General features: G+C 37.3%; 1 protein-coding gene across 9 annotated transcripts in view; it reads left to right on the forward strand.

The window, feature by feature from the left end:
- Window positions 1-25545, forward strand: part of Setd5 (SET domain containing 5) — a 77668-nt gene that overhangs the window by 33939 nt on the left and 18184 nt on the right. For 8 of the 9 annotated variants that reach the window (XM_031382850.1, XM_031382855.1, XM_031382857.1 and 5 more), the window contains 12 exons: window positions 326-384; window positions 1030-1208; window positions 4497-4739; window positions 5200-5348; window positions 5677-5794; window positions 6411-6520; window positions 7206-7455; window positions 8091-8174; window positions 9303-9563; window positions 10980-11300; window positions 11942-12184; window positions 19443-19572. In XM_031382850.1, the coding sequence (XP_031238710.1) occupies window positions 326-384; window positions 1030-1208; window positions 4497-4739; window positions 5200-5348; window positions 5677-5794; window positions 6411-6520; window positions 7206-7455; window positions 8091-8174; window positions 9303-9563; window positions 10980-11300; window positions 11942-12184; window positions 19443-19572 (2147 nt within the window). Of the gene's footprint in view, window positions 1-91; window positions 133-325; window positions 385-1029; window positions 1209-4496; window positions 4740-5199; window positions 5349-5676; window positions 5795-6410; window positions 6521-7205; window positions 7456-8090; window positions 8175-9302; window positions 9564-10979; window positions 11301-11941; window positions 12185-19442; window positions 19573-25545 lie in introns of all 9 variants that reach the window. The other variant, XM_031382859.1, reaches the window with a different exon arrangement.

Genomic DNA, 25545 nt, shown 5'->3' on the forward strand with positions numbered 1-25545 from the left:
TCATCTAAATTCAAACCTGGGTTGCTGGGATTAGGGTTTCTTATCAGTAGGGAAAAGCTCAAAGTATTTCTTCTTGTGTTTGTTAATGTAGATGATTCCTTAGTGCTCCTTGGCTCGAATTCTCTGCACTAGGTGAGAATTGCTGACAACAAGGAATGAGAGATTGATGTTAAAGCTATTGAATTTGATATGAAATTTAATGTCCTGGAAACATTTGGTAGGTGGGAGGGAGGGGGTAGTATACGCAGAGACACTTCTCCCATGTATGATGTGATGTGCTGCATGCTGCTGGAAGGACTACTTTAAGTTTATTTTCCCTCTTTAGGGGAATGAGCAGGGGGAAGGTTATTAGACTTCATCGGCGGAAGCAGGACAACATATCAGGTGAGCAGAAGGTGGCTTGAACCCACATTTTGACTGTAAATATTTTGATTTAAATGTTCTCCTATAATACTTTGCTATTTTCACATAAAGAAGTTCTGTCAAAATCACTGTATCTATCTGGAAATGTTTCTTAGACCTGTAACCGTCAAATTATTCTTTTTGGTTTTTCGAGACAGGGTTTCTCTGTGTAGCCCTGGCTGTCCTGGAACTCATTCTGTTGACCAGGCTAGCCTCGAACTCAAGAAATCCGCCTGCCTCTGCCTCCCAAGTGCTGGGATTAAAGGCGTGCGCCACCACTGCCCGACCAAATTATTCTTTGTAAGAACCAAAAAAAAAAAAATTTTTTTTTTTTGTTAAGTTAGCCAAATTATTCTTTGTAAGAACCAAAAAAATTTTTTTTTGTTAAGTTATCCATTTATAGTTAAAGACAACAGGATGTGAAGACTACTTTGAAGAGGAAAAATTGGTGGCATACAGAATAAATCTTACTTCATGCCAACAACAACAACAAAAATCTTGTTTTCAGAAGAAAGGTGGGGTCTATGTAGAGTTATAGTAGAGGTGATTTCTTACCAGATGTAGGACATGGAAGGGAGGAAGAAGGTGATGTTACAGTGCCTGATCTGTGTAATCATTTTTTTTCAGGTGGGGATAGCAGTGCAACAGAAAGCTGGGATGAGGAGCTTTCTCCTTCCACTGTGTTGTACACAGCAACACAGCACACACCTACAAGCATCACCTTAACTGTTAGAAGAACCAAACCCAAGAAGCGGAAAAAGAGTCCAGAAAAGGGTCGTGCAGCACCAAAGACGAAGAAGATCAAGGTATGCAGTACAAAAACACCTTGAATAGAAGGATGTCTGAAATAGTTCAAACATTTGATTCTGGCAAAAATATTCTAAAATTCTTTGAAGAAATTTGATGCCAATGTTTGGCCACTTTTTTTCTACTTTCAAAAAGTCAGCCGGTCAGTATTATGTATAACCAGAATGAACTCTCTTCTAACCTTTGTAACCATCACCACAGGCTCAGTTTCCTCTACTTCAGCCACCAGCCCAGGTATGGAATGCCAGCCCCTCCTGGTAAAATACATGGGAAATACAGCCTCAGATCTAAGCTTCCACTATCTTTGCAGCATCTCCCTACTTCTCTGCCACAAAGCAATCTGAAGTTCTTGACTTGGTTACATGGCTGACCTCATGTCATTAGGCTGATTGATTGTCCTATATCTATAGACAGAACAACAACATGATGAAATTTATCTTGAATGGTCTAGGTTTCCTTATTGTCTTGGTCACTTTTCTATACTCTTAGATAAAGGGTCTTTTAGAAGAAACATTTGTCTTTTCTATTCTTTCTTCCCCATCACAGCAACGTGGTTGCTCCTAGGTCACTTGCCCACCCTTTGTAAAGGGGATCAGTCTTTGTTTCCTTCTTAATTTCAAAACTGATAATCTGCAACTTAAGGATTATAATTACTTTCTGCTCAGTGTCAGCTGTTTGTATAGTATATAAGTGGTGCATGTTCTTACCTATTAGTTGTCTTGTTTCATCAAAGTATTGGAATTCATGTCAGTGTTCACATGAGCCTTTGAACTGTCCTTTTTCTTGACCATGGTTTGACATATACCGTTGTATTTGTTACACAGAAAATGAGACAGCATAGAACACTGGTTAGTACCTTAGTTTTAGTCGCATTTAGTGACATTTAGTGTCATTCTTGGTACCAAGTTTTGTTTTGTTCTACTTGTTTTCCTCTTTGGGATAGGCATTTCGAGAGGGATCCCGGAAGTCCTTGCGGATGAAGGTAAGGGGTAACCTTTCCTGATGCTGCATTTTACATTTGATCTTGCATTTTGGTTGGCTTCTTTCCTGACATTGATGGTCTGGGACTCTTGGAGTCTGCTTTTCACAAGGTTGTAATGTTGCCATTCAGTTTTCATAAATCTTTTCTTCAGAGTGGACTTTCTTACATGTTTTATGAAATATTTTCACATTTATGTTTCATTGTGGTGGTGTGGGGGATAATCACAGGTTTTTGAAAGAAAATGAGGCTAGTCTATTTTGTCCCAGTGGTTGGACTCAACCTCAGGAGTGAGAATTTTCTGGTGATGAGCTAGGCTCTTTTGTAAACTTTCCTTGACAACTTTGGCTTTGAATTACTGTTTGAAAGGATAACTCTTTAGTAGGAAATTGGTGTTGTTAATATGTGATAGTCTTATTGAAATAGCACTATTTTTCTTGGTGTTTGTTGGTATTTCTTGGCATATTTTTCTTGGTGGAGGTTTATGTAATGCTGCTTATCAAATAGTAAGGCTGGTGTGGCTTGGGTATGTGTGTGTGTTTGGAGAAGTAATGTACTTTTTAGATACTGGCTGGGTTTTGTTGTACTGGTTGGTTTTCAAAAGTTAAAGGAAAGGAGGTTTGGTTATCCTTTCTTGTATTTCTTTTGTCTTGTTCATGAGTAAGTTCACATACTCCCAAAAGTTTAGGATTGAAGAGCTTTAGTTTGGCTTTGAGTTGTGGTTTGGTTCTTCTAAGTATTCATCTCCCTAAATCTCTTAAGTTGGCTATTACATAAACAGTGACTCTTTAAGTTAGGATAAACTTACTAGGATTACTTTGTATTTAGTTGGAGTGCCAGTTGATGTTGTCATTGATGTCAAGTTACATTTTACCTTAAATTTGAAAGTCTGGCCTCTTATGTGGATAGGAGATTCTTTAATGAGATAGATCTACAAGTTGCCACATGTATGTTCAACTGTTCATTTCATTTTAATTCATTTACTAACAAGGACCTTATGTAGAATTTGGGGGCTAACTTTAGACTTCAACTGTAAGGGCCTCTTTTGTCCACCCCCTGCTATCAACTAATATTATAACTAGCTCGAGTTTCAAACCTTTAGAAAGACATCTGTTTCTCTCAGAGAAGTTTATATATACTTTCATTTTGCTTACAGTTTCAACAGAGCCTTGTAGGTATCTTAAAATTTAAATAGGAAAAAATTTAAATAGGTTTGACTTTAATTATCTTATAATTTTTAAGTGAGGTAATAAATTTTGTCCTCAGAATTAATGAAAACTCTTATAAAGATACAGGTAGTAGCTATAGGAATATATAGAGAATAGAATAGCATTTGGGTTTTTAATCCCAAAATCAAGACACAACTCTTAGCCAGTATTTTGGGTCAGCAAGGTGAGTAAAGGAACTTCCCACCAAGCCTGACAACTTGATTGTGATCCCTGAAACACTTTTGGTAGAAAGAGAAAATTCCCACAAGCTGTTCTCTGTGGCACAGGCATACTAGTAAAATATATGTTAAAAAATAAGACAATAAAGTGTTTCTTCAGTACATTTGGAAAAGTAATTCTGTGTGGTAATTTACATAGAATGATGGAACATTATTCAAAGTGTATTTGATAATGATTCCAAATGGTAACTTTCTCTGTGAGTGCTAGCATTATGGACTAGGTATTACTATTAGAAATAATAGGTGTCTTGGAGCTGGAGAGATGTCTCAGCGGTTAAGAGTACTGACTGTTCTTCTGATGGTCCTGAGTTCAAATCCCAGCGACCACATGGTGGCTCAAAACCATCTGATTCCCTATTCTGGTGCATCTACTATGTACATAGATATAATAAATAAAATTTAAAATATAAAAAAAGAAATAATAGGTGTCTTAAAAACAAATAGGTGACTCATTCCTAATACAAATACAAACCATTTGTACTGCTATACTAACACAGTTGAATATCAATCTATTTTGAAATTTTATGCAGTATGACAACATAAAATTCTTTTGTCTTTTTATGATTTTCCCCCTCCTAAGGAATTTGATATCAGTCTTGATAGATTGATTTTTACTACTGAAAATGGTCATGAAACCAGTAGTGAAGATACTGACTAGATTACTTTGTCACTTTATAAGCAGACAGATGATTTTCTCACTTGAAGGTGTCCAAGACCTCACAATTCATTGATAGTAGCTGATTTCAGTCCATTACTCTTACACTACGCCAACTGTCAAGTAAAAACAAGTATCTTGCTTATCCTACCACCCATGTTCATGAATGGTCTGTTACTAATTCACTTGATCTTTGTTCTCTACAGAATTCTCCCTCTGAAGCACAGAATTTAGATGAAAATACCACTGAGGGCTGGGAAAATCGGATAAGACTATGGACTGATCAGTATGAAGAAGCTTTCACTAATCAGTACAGTGCAGATGTACAGAATGCCCTTGAGCAGCATCTCCATTCTAACAAGGAATTTGTGGGCAAACCTGCTATTTTAGACACTATCAATAAAACTGAACTGGCCTGTAACAATACAGTAATTGGTTCCCAAATGCAGGTAAGCACTAAAGCATTAAAGGCACTGAGAGATTGAAATTACTTTAATAACCAAAGAACCAGAGTGGAACAAAATTATTATTCCGTACCAAATAACAAATGAACTACCTTCCTTCTGATCCTCTCTGACCAAAATCAGGTTATAGTAACTAAGCTGTCTAGGCACATGTTTGAGAAATGAGGAGTTACAAAAGATTTATAGAAAGCTATAAATTTATAAAGTAGACACAGCTCCACTTACATCTTAAGTTTTTCTTTGATCTTACCCTCTCTGGGACCACTAATTGGAACGTGTTTCCTGGAAAGTTGAGATTATGTTAAAAAAAATTTTCTGATCTCCAACATACATAGTACACTGATAAAACGGGAAAGTGTTGGTCCTTTGTAACAGTTATGAAACACTGCAAATGTTTACCACACTGCTATTGCTAGTCTTAAAAGTTAACACTGTTTTTATTCAGTTACAGCTGGGAAGAGTCACTCGTGTTCAGAAGCACCGGAAAATCCTGAGGGCTGCAAGAGATTTGGCATTGGACACTCTTATAATAGAATATCGTGGGAAAGTCATGTTACGACAACAATTTGAGGTCAATGGGCATTTCTTTAAAAAGTAAGAACGTCATTCATTGAGTGTTGAGGGCTTTCATGGTTCTGCTGACCAGTCATTCAGATAAGCTCGCATCTGTTTGCTGTTGGTACAAAAGGGCAAATAAATCTGCAAAACACTTAGTATATGCACTAGTGATGACTCCTTTCCAAGCCCAGCGTTCCTTGTTTTTTTTTAATTCATTAATGAAAAGCAGACAAGTCTATGGTTGCTAGCTTAGGTGTTGCAAATGACTGTTCCTTGTTGAGTCAGCATATGCATCACATTTGTAGTCATGGGGTGGCCCTTTTGTTTGTGTTGAGAATTACAGGAATTTTAATTATATCCCTAGACCATATCCCTTTGTGCTCTTCTACTCAAAATTCAATGGTGTAGAGATGTGTGTCGATGCTCGTACTTTCGGTAATGATGCTCGGTTCATCAGAAGATCATGTACACCAAATGCAGAGGTAAGCTATCTTTAGCAACTTCCTTTTCAATGGAACCACCAAAGGACACGTTTACTGAAGAAACAATCTGAAAACTTCACCCAGATAAAGGTCTGTAGCTAATAGTTGTATGATTTTTAAATGCAGAGATGAAAAAGTAGAAGTGTGGTGCCATATGGAGATGGGATAAAGACAAGAAATAGGTTTTCTTTAGCGAGGACAGAAATGAAAAAAAAAAGGCAAGTTAGTATTTGCTAAGAAGTAAAACAGACTGGATAAGAAGTCTATAAATTGAACTGGAAAAAAAATAAAAATGCCATGTGGTTGGAATTGTCATTAAGTCCAGCTAAGCCATTTGTCTTTGCTGTTGTGGGAAACAGAGTGGTGAAAATTTGTAAATATTTCTAAAATTCATTAATCGATATATTCACAGTAAGTGCAATAAGGTTAACACAGCTTTGTTTGTAGGCTGAGGAAAGTCTAATAGATTGTTCATTAGTGTACTATCAAATGATAGAGGTAAATAAATTAACAGACTACTCAAAATAGGCAGAAATTATTTGGGTCATGCTTTTCCCATTTATGAAAACTTGGTTTTGGTTTGGAAGGCAAACATAATGATGTCTTGTTCATACAGGTGAGACACATGATTGCAGATGGGATGATTCACTTGTGTATCTATGCTGTATCTGCTATCACCAAGGATGCTGAAGTCACCATTGCATTTGATTATGAATATAGTAACTGGTAAGACCTCAGAAATTTCTACCAGCATGGATGGCCTTAAGATTTTAAGTTTGTTTTCAGTTCTCCACCCCCTCCTTGTTTTGTTTGTTTTGCTTTATTTATTTTTTAGAAGTAATTTTTTATTTATTTATTTATTTATTTATTTATTTATTATATGTAAGTACACTGTAGTTGTCTTCAGATGCACCAGAAGAGGGTGTCAGATCTCATTACAGGTGGTTGTGAGCCACCATGTGGTTGCTGGGATTTGAACTCGGGACCTCCGGAAGAATAGTCAGTGCTCTTATCCGCTGAGCCATCTTACCAGCCCCCAGTAATGTATTTTTTGCCAAGAATCTGTGTGATCCTAGCGAATAGGAGGCAGAAGCATGTGGATCTGTGTGAATTTGGGGTCACTGAGGCATTGCTGGCCAACCAGGCCCTGTCTCTGGAAGAAAAATAAAAGCTGTAGGGACAAGTGGGTTAGTGGAGGTTTGTTTTCTTTCCAATTCTATGCATAGGTTAGAGGTAGACATATACAGAAAAACTGAATGTTTTTTGAAAGTATCATACCAGTTCTAATTCATTCAACAATAACATCACAGGAGATTATTACACCAGTGTTTCAATAAAGCAAATAGTTAGTATGCCGTAATATTCTGTTTTCAAGAATACTGAGATCCTTTTGGTTGTTTCTTTGGCACAGTAATTACAAAGTGGACTGTGCTTGTCACAAGGGAAACCGGAATTGCCCTATACAGAAAAGAAATCCCAATGCTGCAGAATTGCCACTCCCACCTCCTCCTAGCTTTCCCACCATTGGAGCAGAGACCAGACGTAGAAAAGCACGGCGGAAAGAGCTGGAGATGGAGCAGCAAAATGAGGTTCCAGAAGAGAATCATGACCCACAACCACAAGAAGTTCCAGAAAAAGTAACTGTGTCCAGTGAGCATGAGGTAATCTCCCTGAGCAAGTCAGGGTGGTCTGTCCCATGTGTTGTTTTAGAGAGCTATACTAAAACATTCACTGCTATTTACATACATCAATATGAGTATGCTTATTTAGATTTTCTTTTCACTTTATGATATTCAGAACCGCCGCAAAGCCAGGGTATAGTGGCACACTACACCAGTATTCAGGAGATAGAGGCAGGTGGATCTCTGACTTCTAGGACAGCCCAGGCTGATACACAAAGAAACCTTGTCAAAATAGGAAGGGGGGCAGGGAGGGAAAGGAAAGGAGAAAAGAAAATCATGAGACCTGATTCAGAAAGAAAAATAATATCAAAAAAATCACCCTTTAGGGCCTGGTATGGTGATACTCCTATATAATCCCAGCATCTGTAAGGCTGAGGCTGGGTGATTATGAATTTGAGGCTAGCTTAGGCAGTATGATAAGTCCCTATCTCAAGAAACATACAAACAAAAATAAAGCATCCTTTGACTCATAGACCACCTGCTTAGCATGCATAAGGACCTGGACTTAATTCCCAGCATAGAGCATAGAAAGCAATAGGGAGGTAGTGATGCCAGAATAAAGCAGGTTGATGCTCAGAGTTTGTATATGATCTAATAGTGCCTCTATCTTAAAGGAAGTTGACAATCCAGAAGAAAAACCGGAAGAAGAAAAGGAAGAGGCTACAGATGACCAGGAGAACTCAGCTCATAGCAGGAGGGTAAGTACCATCTAGTAGATGTCTCGGTACTTTTCCTAACTTAGAGATTTTTACCATAAAGTACGTTTCATTATAGTTTTTACTGTTCTACATGTAGGCATGCTCACAGTAGTTATGATAACTATCTGTTAATGGCTTTATATTATATTATAAATTATAAGTTATATTAAACATATTATAAATTATTATTATTATTATTATTATATTTCCTTCCAACAACTGGATTTCCCTAAAACTTTTGAAGACCAAAATTTGTTAGATTAGTTTTCTTCCTTTGTTTTTGTGTTTTTATATTTAAAAACTAAAATCAAGTAGAGCTGCTGATAGCACAGATGTACAGCGAGTACAAGGCCTTGAGTTCGATCCCAAATTACTGAGAGAATAGGGAGATAATCAGCATTGCTAGTCCTCTATCCCTGTGACAGGAATGCTTATGAACAACAACTTGAAGGAGGCCAAGTTTACCTATGCTCAAGTTGCACAGGTCCAGGTCTGTTGGCTTCATTGCTTTGGGAGCAAGCAGAAATAAGACAGGAGTTCACTGCAAAGAAAACCTGCTTACCTCTTTGCTACCAGGAAGCTGAGAGGAAAAAAGTCAAGAGGCCAAAGATGAAATATACTTTTCCATGGCACCCAGTGGCTTGCTTCCTCCACGAAGGTGCAGTTCCTGGGGTCTCCACAATCTCCCAGTAGCACTTACCATTTGATTTCTGAGCCTTTAACTGAACATGAGCCTTTGGGGGCACATTCCATATCCAAACTATATATTTTTTTGTCAGATTGATTAAAAATGTTTGCTAATTGTGCTCATTTGTGCTTAGGAAAAGTTTAATGGCAATTTACTTTGGTTTTGAGCTCTGAAAGTAGGACAGAAATTGCTTGTAGTACAATGTGTTGAGGTAGCTCACCTATTTTTAAACATTTAGCTTTTGAATTTACTTTCTTTTTACAACTGTTTACTATATTTAAAACAATTTTTAAAATTTTTTATCTTAAAGTTTAGTGATCCATATACTATCTTAATAATACTTTGAATAAATTCTTGTAAACCCCACAAATTTTACTTCTGAAATAGCTTCTGGTTTCCTTTTTTTTTTAATATTGTTTTTAATACTTTTCCACCCTCAGACTCGGGAAGACAGAAAGGTTGAAGCCATCATGCATGCTTTTGAAACTTTAGAAAAAAGGAAGAAACGGCGGGATCAGCCTGCAGAACAGAGCAACTCTGACATAGAGATTACTACTACTAGCAATTCAGAGATAGTAGTTGGAGAAGAGACAAAAACTGCAGCCCCGGAGTCTGAAGTTAGCAACCCTGTTTCAAATGTTGCCATCCAAAGCACCCCACAGAGCACTGGTGTGAATACTCGGAGGTCTTCCCATGCTGGGGTAAGAGGGAAAACTCTTCAAAGTCCCGTGTATGCTAATGTCAGTAGTCTTTTTTTTTTTTTTTTTTTTTTTTAAGAATCGTAGAAGTTAGTATATTCAACATTATTATTCTGTACCAGAATAAATGAAGCTATTTTGATCTCAACAGCTGATTTGTGGGATGCAGAGAGACCGGTGGAGTCAACATTTGAATGACAAAGTCCCTTAGCACTTAAGTGCCTCCCAGATAAGCACTGTGATAAGTTCATAGAATTCTTTGGTTTGGGAGAATACATACTGAACATGAAGAAGGCTTCACCTAGCTTAGTCTCCATCCCTAAGGGGAGGAAGCAAATCTTTGTGTTTCTCTCACAGATTCTCTGAATAGCTCGGGTACATGACTGACATTCCAAGAGCTTCTTAGGACTGGTGTTTAATGTAGAACCTCTGGGTATATAAAAGAAACAAGAATTGTCTTGCCTAAGAACCTTAATATTAGTTACCTAGCTTTACCTAACTTTTGACCTATTTTATTTTTTTAGATGTTTATTAGAAATAGAATTAATTAAGCCACGTGTTTGTGTATGGTCTATTTAGGTAATAAAGTCTATAAAATTTTGCACAAAAAGATTACCTTTTTTTTTTTTTAACATTTGTTTTGTGACTGGGTCTTTCCATATAGTCCTAGCTGGCCTAAAACTTGCTTTGTAGAGCAACCTAGCCTTAAATTCACACAGGTCTACCTGCCTCTGCCTCTGCCAGATATATGACACAGTGCCCAGTTCAGATATATTTATTTTTATACTTATGTGTGAACAGACAGACACATACCTTCTTACATGTATTTATGTGCACCATGTATATGCCTGGTACCCACAGAGGCCAGAAGATGGGATTGGATCCCCATCTAAAACTAAAACTCTAGTTAGAGGAGTTTGTGAATGCTAAGAACTGAGCCCAGGTCTTTACTGCAAGAGCACCAAGTGGTATTAGTTGATGATTCATCTTTTCAGCCTCAAGGATTAATTGAATATGACAATAAATCTTCCTCCCCCCCCCGCTATTATCATTTAGAACATGTTAAATAGATAGGAAATTAAATAAGAAACAGGTAAGACATTTCTGATGCTAGGTGAGAGATGGCTTGTCTAATCCTAGTACTCGGCAAGCTAAGGCAAGAGGATTGTAAGCTAGAGGCCAACCTGGGAAATCCTGTCTATAAAGGAGAAGGGAGCCAGGCGGTGGTGGCGTATGCCTTTAATCCCAGCACTTGGGAGGCAGAGGCAGGCAGATTTCTGAGTTTGAGGCCAGCCTGGTCTACAGAGTGAATTCCAGGACAGCCAGGGCTACACAAGAGAAACCCTGTCTCAAAAAACAAAAAAAAAAAAAAGGAGAAGGGAAATTTCTAGTAAACATTTGACCTTGATATTGTTATAGGATGGAGCTGCAGAAAAGCCAGTCCCCAAACCACCTCCAGCTAAGCCTTCTAGACCCCGACCGAAAAGTAGAATTTCTCGGTACCGGACCAGTTCAGCCCAAAGACTAAAACGCCAGAAGCAGGCCATTGCACAACAGGCAGAGCTGTCACAAGCTGCCTTGGAAGAAGGAGGAAGTAACAACTCAGTAACTCCTCCTGAAGCTGGAAATATAGACAGTTCAGGAGAGAGCAGACAGTTAGCAGGGTCGGACCCAACTGTGATACCAGTTACTGGATCCCATGTCAACCGTGCTGCATCTAAATACCCCAAAACCAAAAAGGTAAGTGACAGTATAAATTTCATATGGTAAGGTGGGCGTATCATGGTAAAGTAAGAGGGCCAGGCTGTTAAGATGGTTCAGTGAGTAAGAGCACTTACTGCTCTTCCTAAGGTCCTGAGTTCAAATTCCAGCAGCCACATGGTGGCTCACAACTACCTGTAATGAGATATGATGCCCTCTTCTGGTGTGTCTGAAGACAGCTACAGTGTGCTTATTAAATAATAATAAATAATAATTAATTAATGAAAAATTATTTCTAAAAAGGCAAGAGGGCCTATAATACCCAAGGAAGAAATAATCTTCGAATTACTAGATTAGACATTCTAGATAAAAGTTGTTTATGCTGAAAGCTGAAACCATCCTACTTACTTTTTGTTCACTTGATTTTAGATAGTCTAAGTCACTGATAAAGCAAAGTATTCAAAAAAAAACCAAAGTATTCTTTCTTTATGAGCATGGAAAAGGTAAAGGAAAGATACCCTTACACTCTGAATGCTCAACTCATCTTCACTATGGTTGTTGCATCTGTTTCTAGTTTTAGTTGAGGTTTGATTTGTGGACTGCACTATTGCTTCTGGTACCTGTTACAAATGCAGTGATAACTAATGGTTTTCATTTTGTTTTGTGTTTTAAACCTTTAGTATCTAGTTACAGAATGGTTAAATGACAAGGCAGAGAAGCAAGAATGCCCTGTTGAGTGTCCGTTGCGTATCACCACTGACCCAACTGTGTTGGCAACAACCCTGAACATGCTACCGGGTCTTATTCATTCCCCATTAATTTGTACCACCCCCAAACACTACATTCGCTTTGGCTCACCCTTTATGCCAGAGAGGCGTCGAAGGCCCCTTCTACCTGATGGCACATTCAGCTCCTGTAAGAAGGTATGTATCTGTCTGTCTGTCTCTCTCTCTCCTTTCCCCACCCCACCTCTTTCCCCCCTCACTCCCCCCATGTGCATATACCTGCCCATGAATGAAAGTATGTTTAACACTGTAGGATGCATATAATTGTAGCATATTTTACATAATTGTCTAGATTGTCTGTAATTTCTAGATAACTTTGTGAGTTTATTTTGTGTTGTTAAACATGGAACCAGACTCTTTAGAAGCCACTATTGTCAAGTTGGAATGTATACTGCATTTCTGTGTGCTCAAACTTTTGTCTGTTTACCTGGCCATACCTAGAAGCTTTTCAAGTTACTAACTGAGAGAGAGCACAGGGCAATTGATAGGATAGACGTGTTTTGTATATGCTTTTGTGGTACTGGTTAGCATGGTAATTTGTGACTATTGTGTGATGTTGGACCCTAAATAATTAGAGAGCAATTATATTCATAAAAGCAGATAAGATTGTGGTTGTAACTAAGTAATCAATTACTATTATTTCTTAAAAGAGTTTAGAAAAAAATTATAATTGCTGTTACTTGGTCAGTAACAATGGGTTAGATAGACTACTCATTCCCTGCCTTTCTGGGACTTTCTAGTTGTTATTGTTTTGGGTCTAGCACCTGTAGTGTTTGGTAGTTGTTTTGGGAATGCACTTCATTAATTCCCTCATTTGTACATATGTTCCAAGGGTGTCTTGGGAATAGAGTGTTCTTCAAGCCTATAATGCTTTTCAGTGTTTTCAGAAACACAGGACACAGTTTTCCTAGCTCTTCCTTTAGGTAGGGTTCTTTTCCCTGGAACACCTTTTTCTCTAATCCTCAGATCTGGATTCAGGCTGCCACCCTCAGTGTCTGCCATTGTTCCTCTTCCACTGGCATTACATACATGAGGATGCTGCATGTAGCTTATTTGATGTGATGAAGTCTCCAATTCCAGGCAGGTCTTCCCTGATTCCTCCAAACTTAAAAAAGATTTTTTCTTTCCCCAAGAATATAATAAGTTATTTCTTGGGGACGGGAATATGAAGGATCAAAAGAATGGCATGGGATATGGAAGGGGAGCAAGGGAACAGGGGTCTGCATAAGGGACAGACAGTGCTACTGAGTCAGTAGTGCACTGCAGAAGCCTAAATACCACACCTACAAAGGAATGCACTCGCTTGGTTTGTGTGGGGAAAACTTCCCAAAAGAAGATTTTTCTGAGAAATTTGACCACAAGGTCCTTGTCAAAGGGATTTTGGATGATGCAGTAATGTAAGTAACTTAGTGACATAAGTAACAACAATAAAAGTTTTTGAAAATCTGATCACTATAGGAAGAGCTGGGTGTCTAGGGAATTCACATCCACCACTCACTTAGCTTCTCTTGGGTCTTAAAGTGTTTATCAGAAAAGGAAAATGGTTTGTTGTACAAAAACACTATTGCCCATGATAACCAGGTATGATAGTCATGTTACATCATTCAGAAGGCAAAGACAGGGCTGGGCTGCAAAATCTCATCTCAAAATCCAAAACAAAACATGATTTACTGGCTATGGTTAGTGATAGCACTTCCTAAATCTAAAATAGCAAAACATACTCACTCTACCCGCAGAATAAACTCTGTTCAATTCTTCAGTATGTGTAAAACAGGAAGCCGATGTGATGGTTAAGTAGGCAAACACTTAAATTCCATCCCTAGACGCACGTAAAAGTGGAAGGAGAAGACCTGTTGATACAGTTGTCCTCTAACATCCACACCAAGGCAAAATCTGCAGTTCCCCACAAAATAATGGTTTCTTAAGATATAATATTTAAGTAATAGCAGAATCCTAACTGCTTTTATGAGGAGTGTTGAAAATTAGAAAAGAAGGACCCTACCGGGCGGTGGTGGCACACACCTTTAATCCCAGCACTTGGGAGGCAGAGGCAGGCGGATTTCTGAGTTCGAGGCCAGCCTGGTCTACAGAGTGAGTTCCAGGACAGCCAGGACTATACAGAGAAATCCTGTCTCGAAAAACCAAAAGAGAAAAAGAAAAAATGGAAAGGGCGTAAGTATAGTTAAAATACATGATGTGTGTATATAGAAAAGTATGAGACCTGCTATATAATTAGTATGTGCTAAGAAAAAGCAACTTTAAAAAAAAGAACTATTGCTGGGCAGTGGTGGAGCACACACCTTTAATCCCAGCACACATGTACATGTACATATATATACACACATATACACGTATAGTATGTGAGTACACTGTAACTGTCCCCATACACACCACAAGAGAGTATTAGATCCCATTACAGATAGTTGTGAGCCACCATATGATTGCTGGGAATTGACTCTCAGTACCTCTGGACAAGTCCTCTGTTAACTGTTTAGCCAACTCTCCAGACCCCAAAAGCAAAAATTGTTTTAAAAAGGAATTTTGGGGTGTAGATTGCCTGTAAAACATTTTTATCAAGGTAGTAAAATCAGTTGTAAAATCTATTCTGGTATCTAAGAAAAGCTAGTAGAGGCTTTGGAGAGATGCCTCATCAGTTAAGAACACTTGCTGCTCTTGCAGAAGACCCAGATTTGGTTCCTAGCACCCACATGGTGGTTCACAGCTGCTGTAATCCTAGTTCCTTCCAGAAGATTTGATGAACCAAGCATACATACAATACATAGAGGCAAAACAGTCACATAAAAAAATAAAATTAATCTTTTTTACAAAGAAAGATTGATGATAATTTAGTAAGGATTAATATAAAGATTGTTATAAATAATGTGGGCTAACATTTGAAATTCCTTATTGGCAATTATACAGAATTGCAATCTTTTTGTTTCTTTCTTGTTTGTAGAACTGCAGAGATCCAAGCAAACGAACTTGTTTAAAAGTGTAACTTACAGGTGGATTTCTGAGTTCAAGGACAGCCAGGGCTATACAGAGAAACCCTATCTTGAAAAACAAAAACAAACAAACAAAAAAAAAGTGTAACTTACATAGAAAATCTACTTCCTTGAGCTTTTGTTTTTGTTGTTTCATTACTATATTCAAAGGGAAGTGGTTCTCATGGGATGTCAGAGAATTAGTCTGGAGTCCATTGTCTCCCACCTTTACATCAAATTGAGATCATCAGGCTTTGCAACAAACATTTTTACTTACTGAGTGTTCTCACCAGCTGTCTTTGAGTTCCTGTTATCTGTTAGGTTTTGTATTTTGCTTGTTTACTTACTTACTTTTAAAAGTATCAAAATAATCCAGGCTTATCTGTAAATCTATGTAGAATACACTGACTTGAGACTCATGGAGATCTGCCTACCTCTGTCTCTTGAATGCTGGGATTAAAGACATAAACCACAACACTTGGCAGTTGTGTCTCCATTGGCAACACATAGAAAGAAATTGGATTTAACTGAACTCCAAGACTCTGACCAGCCTCATCCTTAGTTGTCTGCCCACGCCTCTTTTTTAAGCAGGGGTGGGTATCCAACCCTGGTTCTTCTACAGGCTGGATAAGCACTTTAACCAATGAGACTATCATAGCAAGGCTGCTTCATTAAAATTAATCTTAAAATTGTTATGGCCAGTGATGTGGCTCAGTTGGAAGAGTGTAAACCATTCCCAATGGTGGTGGGGTCCACCTCATAAAACTCGGAGTAGCTGTGGTGCAGATTTATTGTCATAGACTTGGGAGAGGTGGAGGCAGAAGGATCAGAACTTTGAGGTCAGCTTCATAAGACCACCTTACCCTCCCTTCCTAAAACCCTTATTTACATTGGAATTCAGTTTAAATTGCTTCTTCAATATTTCTCGAATTTAGTATTTTAGCTCATATAAATAAAAATAAATATTTAAAATAAAACACAACAAAGAACAAAGAAAAACATTAATTTGTATGTATGTATCCATCCATCCATCCACCCAACCACCTACCTGCCTACCTCTCAGACTTAACTGAATTTAGACACTCCTGGAAGAATAATAAATGTCCTCACAAATGAACAATCTGGGTATGAGCATACAGACACAAACTTGTCCTACACTGCTTTTTAACTTAGGAGGTTTTTCTAATGATATATGAAACAGTGGGTCTATTAGTAAGAATATATACTGTTCTCTGGAGAGATGGCTTAGTGATTTAGAGTACGTGTTGCTCTTGCAAAGGACCTAGGTTTGGTTACTGACACCCATATAGAGGCCATGTGAAAGTCCAGTTCAACTCTGGCCCCTGAGTGCACCAGGCACACATGTGGTACACTTACATGTATGCAAGTAAAATGCTCATACAACAAGAAATTGACTCAGATTTCTAGCTTAAAAAAAAAAAAGTTTGGCTTATTCTGCCCAGAAAATGTTTATGTTGTATAATCCAATCTGGATTTTTTTCAAGAAACTGAATTCCAATGACAATAAATCTGCACCACGGCTACTCCGAGTTTTATGAGGTGGACCCCACCACCATTGGGAATGGTATACACTCATATAAATAAAAATTTTTATTTACTTTTATTTATATGAGCTGTCTTCAGACACCCATCAGAAGAGTGCATTGGATCCCATTACAGAGGGTTATGAGCCACTATGTGGTTGCTGGGAATTGAAATTAGGACCTCTGGATGAGCACTTAGTGCTCTTAACTGCTGAGCCGTCACTCCAGCCCTGTTTTGTTTTATAATAAACATGTGAGCCTTTAGTTAGTGTCCCTCTTTGTTTTGAATAAAGTTGTTGGAACATATGTAAAGAATATTTGGTGTTCAAGATTCTTTAGAAAATTACTATGGTTTGCATTGTTTTATTTACCTTTGAAAGTTTGTTATAGTTTGTTACTTTAAACATAAACATACTGCTAAAATTATTGGGAGAGGTAAGTAATCATAGATAAGTGAATGGGTATATTTAAAATATATATTCAAAGTTACTTAAATCATTAAGAAAAGAAGTTGAAAAGTTGGACGGTTTATGGTGCTGTGCTACAAGGTTTCTTTGTATATTTGAGTTCATTGGCTACAGTGTATAAACCCAGTCTTTTTGTCTCTGGACCAGAAGTGCATTCAGAAATTTGCCCAAAATAAGGCATCTCTAGTAATTGGGAGAGCAGGTGTCATACTAGGTCTTTACATTCCAATGCTTAGTTATTTCACTGTTCTATTTCCTTTTCAAACATGCCTCACCTGCCTTTGGACCTCCTAAAAACACTTTTCAGTGTATTTTACAGAAAACAGAATTGTTTTAAGACTTATTTATTTTCTAAATAGAATTTGCATAGATGAACAGAATAGGAATTTAAAGGTAGTCTTATCCATAGGAAGAAATGGTCGTTTTTTTGTTTTTTTTGTTTGTTTTTTTTGTTTTTTTTTTTAATGAATTCTAAATATTGTAAAAAAAAAAAAAAAATCAACAAGAGGACACTGAAGAAAGACTTACTTGATTTGACTCTGATTAGCCTTAGAGACAAGACTAGCGACATCTTACTTCTCAATGTCCCATCTGGTTTTATATAAGCTCCCTTTTTTTCTAGCCTTAAGATTTAGAATGTAAACTTTTCTTTTTTTGTTGTTTTTTTGTTGTTGTTGTTTTGTTTTGTTTTGTTTTGTTTTGTTTTTGTTTTTTTCAAGACAGGATTTCTCTGTGTAGCCTTGGCTGTCCTGGAACTCACTCTGTAGACCAGGCTGGCCTCGAACTCAGAAATCTGCCTGCCTCTGCCTCCCAAGTACTGGGATTAAAGGCATGCGCCACCACCGCCCAGCTAGAATGTAAACTTTTATATGGCTTTCTTACACTGGAAATTTTTCTTTTTTTTTAATAATGTTTTCTCTTTTTTCTTTATTTTTTTTCCTTTTTTTTGAGGGAAATAAAGGAATTTCAAATTTGAGTTTCTGTCTTCTGAATGGAAAAATAAATTTAAAATAACCCGTGTATAATATAAATTTTAAAACTTGTATATTCATGGCAAAGAATATTTCATTTGTCCTCCCTAGCTAATGTCCCCCATCTATGAAAAAAGGCTTTAGACCAAAATGACTTCAGAGATCTCCCGTACCTTCCAAGGATCTGTGCTTCTGATAACCTGTGTGTTGATACTCTACGTAAGAGAGCATATCCCTCTTGGATTTGGCTTTTTGGACTTCTTGTTATGTCCTAGAACATGAATGTGATTCAAGTGATTCTTAATTATTTTTATGTATATATACCCGTTCACTTACCTGTCTTTACTTTGTTCTTCAACTTAGTAAACCATAGATACTTACATGATAGACAATTTTTCATAGTAAAATTTCCTTGAAGTTTTCCCACATTCTAATTAACCACTGGTAGAACTACTCTGTTGAGAATATTTACTGAACTATGTTATATTCTCTAAAGGTATAAAATTATACTAATTTACCTTTTCCTATTTGGAGACAGTCTGTCTGAAATTAATGTTTATCAAAATTGGATCTGTCTTATGTCAGGACAGGAGAGCCACAGAATGGTGAGCAACTTACAACTGCGTGTCTTAAAAAACAAAATCACAGAATATCCTTTTCTACAGAATACCTAATCATACCTTGTAATTTTGTAAGCTTTCATATTTCTCATCCATCTAGCTACTAAAAGAAGTTGAGAGAATTCTTGCAAAACTTCTTCCACTTTTTTATTTCTTCAGAACCTCCTCTTTTTTTTTTCCTTCCTACCTCAGTGATTCGCAGTTATGGGGACATAATTTGTACAGACTACTTGAGGGGGGAATAGAAGCTTGTATACAGATTATCACTTAAGGACCTTTTAAAGTGTCAGCCTATTTTTAACAACTTTACTACCTAAGTAGTGTGGAAAGTTGAATGGTTACTATTTTTTTATTGGTTGATAGGATCCCACAGCTGTCAGAGCTTTGCCTAGTAGAAAAAACTTACTTGACTGTGGGGAGTGTAACTTGGTTGGTAGAGTGCCTCCCTTGATCAAGTAAGTCCCTATCACCACATACATAAACTTGGTATTGTGGCACAAGCCTGGCCCGGAAGGTGAAACAGAAGCATGAGTTCAGGGTCATCTTTAGCTAGATGTTTAGATGTTTGAGGCCAGCCTAGGTTCCATGAGACTATTTCAGCACTAATGTCCATTAAAGAGAAGGGAAAGAACAGCCAAAGCTGGCCTTGGCTGCACAGGCAGAACCCTGGCCAGAACCACTATGAAACTGTGTGAATACATTTGTATGTGTTTCTCACCAATTAATGTGTAATGATTTGGTTAGTGCACTGAAAATAGGTGTATTTTAAATGGTTATTAAAAATTCTCTGGGTTTTTCCTCCCATTATAGCGCTGGATAAAGCAAGCATTGGAAGAAGGGATGACTCAGACATCATCTGTGCCCCCAGAGACTAGAACACAGCACCTATACCAAAGTAATGAGAATAGTAATTCTTCTAGTATCTGTAAAGATAATGCAGGTATGTATTTGATATGAACAGTCATCACTTGAGGTTCACAGTAAAATTTTCAGTGTTGGTTCTCTGATATAAAAAGAAATAGTGTGTTCTCTAAATAGTTAATTTACATCTGTCTTTACAGAGGAAGAGAAAGATCTCCAGTCAGGGGTCAGTTTTCCCAGGACGACAAAGAAGGAACTAGACAGTGTACAGATAACAGCAGAAATGGTTATAAAAAAGGTTAGATACATTTAACGTAGTAAGTTTAGGAGTTATTATTTGTATGTATAAGGGGAGACAGTAGAAAGTGGTGGAACACTAATGTTCAGGGGACAGTTGGAAATGTTAAGTGGCTTGTTGGGTGGAACCTGACTTAAAGGGGCAGGAAATACTGGCATCTGTGGCAGACTTCTAGCTGAAAGCATTGGTGCAGTGACTTACGATATCCAATTTGTTTGTTTACTTATTAGACAGGGTTTTTCTGTTTAATAAGATGGTATCAAACATCCTCTCACATGGTACTCACATTCAGATCAGTTTTCTGAATATCATGTAATCAAAAAATACTATAGCTGGATATAGTGATACTTAGAATCCTAGTACTTGGAAGACAAAATAAGACGAGGATTACTGCAAGTTCAAGGCCAGCTTGGGGTAAAAAGCAAGATCCTGTTTTAATAGGAAACAGCAACAACAAAATTTACCAATGCAGATTAGTTACTAAAACTCACATTAAGGTTACAGCTAACATAATACTTCAGACTATTGGGGGGAGGGGTGGTTGTGGGTTTTTTTAAACCACCATTTGTTGACTTACTAAGTAATTATGAAGTTGAATTTAAAAGAATTTTGTAAATAATTGCTTTATATTAAAATTCTACTTTCATCTAGGTTTTAATCTGTTCACCTAATGACAGATTCATTCAAGTTTAGCTTAATAAATGTTGAGGCAGTTTTCAGTTGTGTCAACTTACTGACAACTTTTAGAGTATAATTAGAGTAGCTGAATTAGACTGTGATGTGTGCTTTCCCCTATCTAGTGGTATGTTGCACATGTATATAGTTGATCTTGGAGAACAAACTGAATGTCCCAGCTATCACACATTCAGAGAGAAATTGTCTTTGTTACTACATACCCTCGGTGGAATAGAATTAGCACTGTTGGTCATCAACTTGTATTACATTTCTATTCTCCTCTCTAGCAAGTTGTGAGAGACATTGTCAGAAAATACCTTGCCCTTAAGTATCAGTATAAACCAAAGAAAAGCATTACATAAATCAGTTGTACTGAATTATTTTGTTGAGTTTCAGAAGTTTTGTTTACAAGAATATGGAGGAAAGTGAGAGATGTGAGAAAAGAAAGTGAGGAGATGAGTTAACACAGATTAAAAAAAATCAAATAAACCTTTATATGAGGATTCTCTCTACCCTGTGTGATGTTACTAAATGTCTCTGAATTTAATCTATAAATGACTGCTTCATGAGGCTAATAAGAAACTTAGTTCAGTATCAGACCCATATCTGAATTACTGCTGTCATTCTACATAGAATACTCTTTTTTATCACATATGAACTACCTAGATTAAAGATGATAAATTCTTCCACTGGTATGGTTGTGCTTAATGTGTTTAATACCAGTAATCAAGACTGATGGAAAAATCTTGGTTTTCAGGCCAGCCTGGGCTGTATAGTAAGGCTATCACAAAAGGAAAAGTCAAAGAATGTTAAAAGCTAAAATTAAATAAAAATAAGATGTATTAACATAAAGAAGAGATCAAATGTTCATTTGTAAATAATATGCATATATCCCTAAAAATACCTTAATAATCAACTGAAAAATTCAAAACTAATAATAGTTGAATAAAATTCTTGTTTAGAAATAAATACTCCTTAAAATGAATGAAGACAGACAGGTTTTTGTCATCCTCAAATTTAACTACCTGAGAATGGCCGTACTTGGATATGTGATGCATTTTTGAGAAATACTTTGCAAATTTGAGCATAAAGGAAATTCTTTTGTTTTGTTTTGTTCTTTTGAGACAGGGTTTCTCTGTGTAGCCTTAGCTGTCCTGGAACTCACTCTGTAGACCAGGCTGGCCTCGAACTCAGAAATCTGCCTGCCTCTGCCTCCCAAGTGCTGGGATTAAAGGCAGGAAATTCTTTATTCAGTAATAGAAAGAAAAACTGGCATACATCCATATTCTTTCAACTCTATGGTTTCCTAGAGCCATCTTAAGGATTTTGATTTTAAGTTTATCTAAAATTTTTAAAATATAACTTGGGAAGGGTAATAATAAATACTTTGCTGAAAATATACGTCTAGCTTTCATGTGACACTAGTGGCTAAATTATCATGACATATGAGAATATGGAACAGAACAGCTAGACTAGGCTTTGAAATAGGGACATGGTAGATTGCTCTAAAAAGAAAATTACTTTCTAAAAAGAAAAGATTTCAGTTACTTGGGAGTTTGTAAACTGATTGGATCTTTTGCCAATGTAAATTCTAAGTGAACTCAAATACTTTTTCTTACTAGTTTTTGGGTTGTGTTTTGGTGGTTGGTGTGTTTTGGGTTTGGTTTTTGAGACAGAGTTTCACTATGTATTACCATCTTCCTGTCTCACTCTCTTAACTACATGTACCACCACACCCAATACCTTAATTCAAATAGTATTAACTCTTGTTTCTATGATCATGCTGTCTTTGAGTTAATATAGTAAGAAAAAGATTTTCAGTAATAAAATGATATAACAATATCATTCCAGTTGTCAGTTCAGATTCATTATGTGCTTTAAAAATATAATCCTAAGCTCACTAGTTCTAGATACTATACAAGATATAAAAACCAAATATTTTAACAGCCAGAACTCCAACTGATGAAAGAGTAATAGAAATTGTTATTTGCTCTGTGTTCATATACATGATCTTGATAGTTTACAATGACATTGGCATTTTTCAAAACTGTGTGTGCATGTACTTGGTGTGTCTGTGCACATATGCATGCCCATTCACGCACACTTATACACTTGATAGTTCATGTAGGTTTTAGAGGATAACTGGCAGAACCTTCTACCCTGTGGTCTTGAGGATTGAACTTAAGTAAACAACCTTAGCGGCAAGCCTTCACTTTCTGAACCATGAGCTCTTTTAATTTGTATTATTGATTTGAGGTTGCTCATTGATAGTACTTGCCTATCATGAGAAAAACCTTTGGTTTGTTCTCTGGTTCCACAGCTTTTAGTTTCCCTTTGTTTTATCAAATTGATTTAAAACCACAAAAAAAGGATAGCATTACATGTAAATTAGATTTACTTCTTGAATCTTCAAGAGAATTAAAGGATAATTATATGACCTGTTCTCTTAGAATTATAAAGTTGGCTTGATAATTGTTTTTTAACATTTGAAATGGAGAGAAGAATGTAACATAGCCACTCATGAATTTGATAATAAATTTTCATAATTTATCTTAATAATGACTTTATCTTAAAGATAAAGATGAGCTCTCAAGCTTAGCTTGGTGGCATATGCCTTTGATCATAGCATGCAGGACAGAGGCAGGCAGATCTGGAAGGAGGCCAACCTGGTTTACAGAGCAAGTTCTAAAACAACAAGGGCTACGCCCAGAAACCCTGTCTCAGAAGGGTATGGTAAGCTATCAAAGCTTTAAAAAAAAAAATGACTTGGTGAGCAAGAACACTTTCTGTGTAAGCCTAAAAACTTACGTTTGAACAAATTGAATTCCTAGAATCCAAATAAAAAAGCCAGGCATGGATGCATTTTCCTGTAATTGCCACTTTGGAAGACAGAAGCAGCTTGCTGGCTAGCCAAAATAGCGAGGTTCATATCCAGTGGGAGACTGTCTCTAGGTACAGAGTGGAAGCAGTAACGTAAAACATCTAATGTCCTCTGGCTTCTGCGTGTAGCTATACACTCCCACCCACAGGTAGATTTGCACACACATGCCACACGCTACCATATTTTAAAAATCATGTGAATTATCAGGTTACTCCACTGTTTTATTGCTATTTAATGTATTCTGGAATTTTTAGGCATAAGCATACTTCCTCTTCCAAAAGGAAAGGATGTGTAAGTACTAGTAAAGAAGGGTGACTGTCGTCATATGCAAGAAATACAGTTAGATTCTTAGAACAGCTGAGAAAACTGGCTAGGACCAGTATGTAAACATTTCATTATAACATTAAGATGAACAAATGGAGAAATATGTCCTATCCACAATAGTAATAAAAAGTGGGGAACGCTGGAAACTAAGGCTCTCGGTTATGAGGAGGGAATCACAGCTTGAATAGCTGAAAGAAATCATGCCTAGTCATTGGTGAGGGTGTTCTCCCCCCCAGTTACATCACTAAAGTACTGAGATTAGAGGGGTTTTTTTCTTATACTATGTACAGAATTGTCTAATTATTATAATTCATTGATAAGAATATTATGCTAGTCTTTCCAAAAATATTTTGGGATAAATAGAGTGGGGAACATTTCTAGCCAGTTTTTTTTTTTTTTTTTTTTTTTTTTCTTCGAGACAGGGTTTCTCTGTGTAGCCCTGGCTGTCCTGGAACTCACTCTGTAGACCAGGCTGGCCTCGAACTCAGGTATCCACCTTCCTCTGCCTTCCAAGTGCTGGGATTATAGGCATGCGCCACCACCGCCCAGCTTCTAGCCAATTTTTAAAAAGACAACATATTATTATTGCTTGATGTGGTATGTTCCTAGAATCTAGTACTGGAGAGGCTAAGAAAGGAAAACACAAGTTTGAAGCCAACCTAGGCAACATTACATGACCCTGTCTCACCAAAAAGAAGAGTGTGTGTGTGTTAGTATTGGTTATATATTAAATAGGAAACAGAATAACTTTCAGAAACAAGGCTTGTATATTTAAAAACCAATAGGAATAAGCTATGGGGAGAGCATTGTAGCTTAGTAGTAAAGTACTTTCCTAAAATATACAAGAACCAAAAAAATGTATAATAATAGTCTAATGGAAAAAAATGATTCTTTTCAGTTCAATGAAGGAAGATTAGAGTTGTTGAATTGCAAAAGCTTTTCAAAGGAAAACAGTAGTAGGCATTTACTACTAGAAAGATAGAGTAGGAGTCAGCGCCCTAAAGTTAATTATGCGTACTTCTTCCTTAAGAGTTCAAGTATAACTTAGGGGTCGGGATGGCTCAGGGAGTCAAAGTGCCTGCGACTCAAGCCTGAGCGCCTGAACTCAGATCCCAGAACCAACAGTGAAGGGTGGCTAACCCAGCATCGCTGTGGCCAGAAGAACACAGGACAGCTAGCCTGGAGTGTGCTGTGCAGTAAGAGGCAGAGGGCACCAGCTCCCCAAAGTCACCCTCTGTCCTCCACACATCTGTAATACAAACATGGCCACAGACATGCACACATTTTTTTTTTTTTTTAAGTATAAATTAGGGAAGGGATATAGCTAAGTGGTAGAGTGCTTAGACAGCAGGTGTGGTTGCCCCTCAGTTCAGTCCTCAAACAAGATAGTATTGGTGCTTGGCACATACAATCCCAAAACTTGGGAGACTGTCAGAATTGCCAACAATGAGTACTGTCCCAGCCTAGACTACATGCTGGGCCACAGTGAGAGACCAGTCTCAAACACAAAACATAAACATACTGATTTACAGACCAGTCTGGGTTATATCTTGTGAGACCTCAAAATAAAAAGTGAGGTCCCTGCTGTCAAGTCTGACAACCTGGCCTCAACCCTTCAGACCCACGTAGTGAAGGAGAAAATCCACTCCCAAGGTTGTTCTTTGACTTACAGATGCATAACATAGCCTGCATGTATTCATATACACACTACACACACAAAATAAGATATTTTTTAAAAACTAAATAAGAATTAAATGTTAGAGCCGGGCAGAGGTGGTGCACGCCTTTAATCCCAGCACTTGGGAGGCAGAGGCAGGCGGATTTCTGAGTTCCAGGACATCCAGGGCTACACAGAAAAACCTTATCTCGAAACG

This window comes from Mastomys coucha, unplaced genomic scaffold (genome assembly GCF_008632895.1).
Source record: "Mastomys coucha isolate ucsf_1 unplaced genomic scaffold, UCSF_Mcou_1 pScaffold20, whole genome shotgun sequence".
Taxonomy (NCBI): domain Eukaryota; kingdom Metazoa; phylum Chordata; class Mammalia; order Rodentia; family Muridae; genus Mastomys; species Mastomys coucha.